General features: G+C 29.1%; 1 protein-coding gene across 1 annotated transcript in view; it reads left to right on the top strand.

Moving 5' to 3' along the window:
• Positions 1–469: 469 nt before the first annotated feature.
• The window catches only part of LOC21389635 (caffeoylshikimate esterase), an 8,865-nt gene continuing 6,547 nt past the window's right edge, over positions 470–2,787 (top strand). Inside the window, exons 1-3 of the mRNA XM_024172269.1 lie at positions 470–997; positions 1,165–1,255; positions 1,382–1,414. Of these exons, the coding sequence (XP_024028037.1) occupies positions 977–997; positions 1,165–1,255; positions 1,382–1,414 (145 nt within the window). The 5' untranslated portion in view covers positions 470–976. The remainder of the gene's footprint in view (positions 998–1,164; positions 1,256–1,381; positions 1,415–2,787) is intronic.

The raw sequence follows: 2,787 nt of genomic DNA, 5'->3' as shown, positions 1-2,787 counted from the left end.
TTTGTCTCTTAAACTTGTCGTGGTTTAGTAAATTACCATATAAACTTTTACTTTTGACAAGTTGCCCCCTCAAAATGTAAAGTTATTGTAATATGCCCAATTTTGATGAGATTGTGTTAAATTAGTATCAAAAACCCACATTTAGCCAAAAAATTTAACATTTCAATTCAAATGTAACACAAATTTTTTAATATCTCAACTTTTAATCCCTTAAATCTAATAAAAAAATTTAAGCAAATTTAATTAAATATGGCAAATTGTAATAAATTTACAAGTTGGGGGAGTTATTTATCAGAATTAAAAGTTTAGAGGGCAATCTGTTAAATCACGATAAATTTGGGGGGAATTGTGCAAAATCTTTATATAAAATTTATATGTATTATCCTGTATTTCAAAAAACAAACAATATCATGGAAAACTATTATATATATATATATTGGGATTTGTGATGTGGACCGAGAGTGGTGGAGGCTGAGGGTGAGGGGGGCAGGATCAGGAATCAGAAAAGCCAGAAGACCCTATCGATTATTAAAAAAAAAAAAAAAAAAAAAAAAAAAAAAAAAAAAAAAAAAAACAGAAGAACTCTGGTATACGGCATGGGCACCTAATTTTGGAGCACCACCACCTCATCAGATTTGGAACTTCTTTTCTTTCGATCGAAAACCTATCTCAACCTATCATCTCAATAATAGACCTCACATTCACCCTTCTCTCTCCAAACTTTCCTTTTCTCTGTCTATTCTTTTTTCTCGGGAAGTTTCTTCCAATCTATGCTACCCAAATAAAGTTCTCTCTTTGACCCCATAACGTACAAACATTCATCACCCGTGACCGATTTAAGAAACTCTCTTTCAATGAAACTATGTTCCAGTCCATTTTGGTTTCCTAGCTAATATATATACTCGTATTCTTGCTCTTTATCAATCGCTGCAATATCATAGACATACATACATATATATATATATATATACAAGCTATGGAGGTTGAATATCAAGAGGTAAGCCGTCAATTTATATATATATATATATATATATATATATTGATTTTCTCTATATTTGTTTATATTTTTGCGTTATGTTGTTATCGTCGTGTTTTTTTTTTCTTTTTTTTTTTTTTGTTGCTGATAAATTGTGATATTATATATTGTGCGTTGAATGAGAGAAGGATTACATTAGGAACTCAAGGGGAGTGCAGCTTTTTACGTGCAGATGGTTGCCTTTTTCTTCTCCAAAAGCTCTGGTTTTTCTTTGTCATGGTAATATTTTCTTTCTTCTCTCTTTTTTCCTTTGTGTTTTTTTTTTTTTTCTTTTTTCTTTTCTTTCTTCTTCCGTGGGGTGTGGTTGAAGTTAATAATTGCACTCGCATTCATGGTGGTTTGCAGGGTATGGTATGGAGTGCAGCAGTTTCATGAGAGGTAATAAATAAAGAATTAATGACTTCTTTCCTTCTTTTGCCTTTTCCATTTTTTACTTATTTTCCTTCTTGTTTCTCTTTCATATAGATTAGGATTATTACAACAGTTGAAGTCTAGCTATAAATCTTTTTTTTTTAGTGGTTCCAATTATTTCACCTACTGTCTAGAATTATATAAATCGGAGAGACTCATAATCTCAAAATAAGATCTAGAAGGTTACATTAACATAGAGAAAAGAAAGAAAAGAAAGAAATAAAAAGTTTCCTTCTTCTTGATTTTAGTATTAAGATAGGACTATAAATAAGGCACGCTTTTTCTTTTATAATAATGTGATCCTTTTTCAAACGACCTTTACAAGTTATTTTCTTAATTAGTCTTTTTTTCCATTTCCTTTTCACTTATTATATACCAACGGGGAATAGGTTCATATGCTCCCCTTTTCTGTTCCCTTTTGTATTTTATAATAATAACATATCACGCATAATTTTTTAATAACGTGATAAAAATCTTTTAATTAATATGACATTTTAATTGATGTGTCGTAATATTATTAAAAGGAACATAAATAAAATAACACAGTTGATTCTTTCTAGTGGATTAGAAATTAAATACTCACACAATACCTCATACTATTAATTAATAAGATAGAAAATGGATTATTTACTTGATCACAAGCTAACATATAACTTTACTCAAAAATAGCTATTTTTTGTTGCCTATACTTGCCTATTTGTTACGTCGGTTATTTGTATTCTTCTTTTTTTTTTTATGATATAGGAAACTAAGCATATCCTGACGTACGTTGCGTTAATATTAAATTAAAAATCAGTTATCACGCGTATTTTTTAATAGGCGAGTCTAAGGGTGTGTTGGGTAAGAGAATTCATACCCTGATTCGAATTATGGTTCATGATTCGTTACAGTACTTTCTCTCAAAAAAATACACGTAAATTGAAAATAATTTTAATCTTATGATTCTAATTCATGAACTAAGCGTCTCCTAATAGTTTTATTGATAATTCTTCTGGCCCACGGCACATGTTAATTGGAACCATTTTCATCATGATTAATAACCTTTTAGAGGAATTCGATCTTCTTTATAACGTCATTTTTCATCTTCTATCCTTTAATGTGTGTGTATTGGAGTTTGACTCAAAAACCACGTATTATAACTTCAATCAAATGTATGCCAAAACGTAAATTTGAACTTATATTCACTTCTGAATCGGACAAGAAAATGTTTTGGAATATAGTGAACGAAAAATAAGTGTCAATTAGATAGAAGATAAAGATGACGCATTTTCTTGGAGGTTCTTTTTGCTTTTTTTTTTTTTTTTTTTTTTTTTTTTTTTTTTTTTTTTTTTTTTTTTTTT

Source organism: Morus notabilis, unplaced genomic scaffold (genome assembly GCF_000414095.1).
Source record: "Morus notabilis unplaced genomic scaffold, ASM41409v2 Scaffold255, whole genome shotgun sequence".
NCBI classification, from domain to species: domain Eukaryota; kingdom Viridiplantae; phylum Streptophyta; class Magnoliopsida; order Rosales; family Moraceae; genus Morus; species Morus notabilis.
This window is presented reverse-complemented; position numbering and strand designations above follow the sequence as displayed.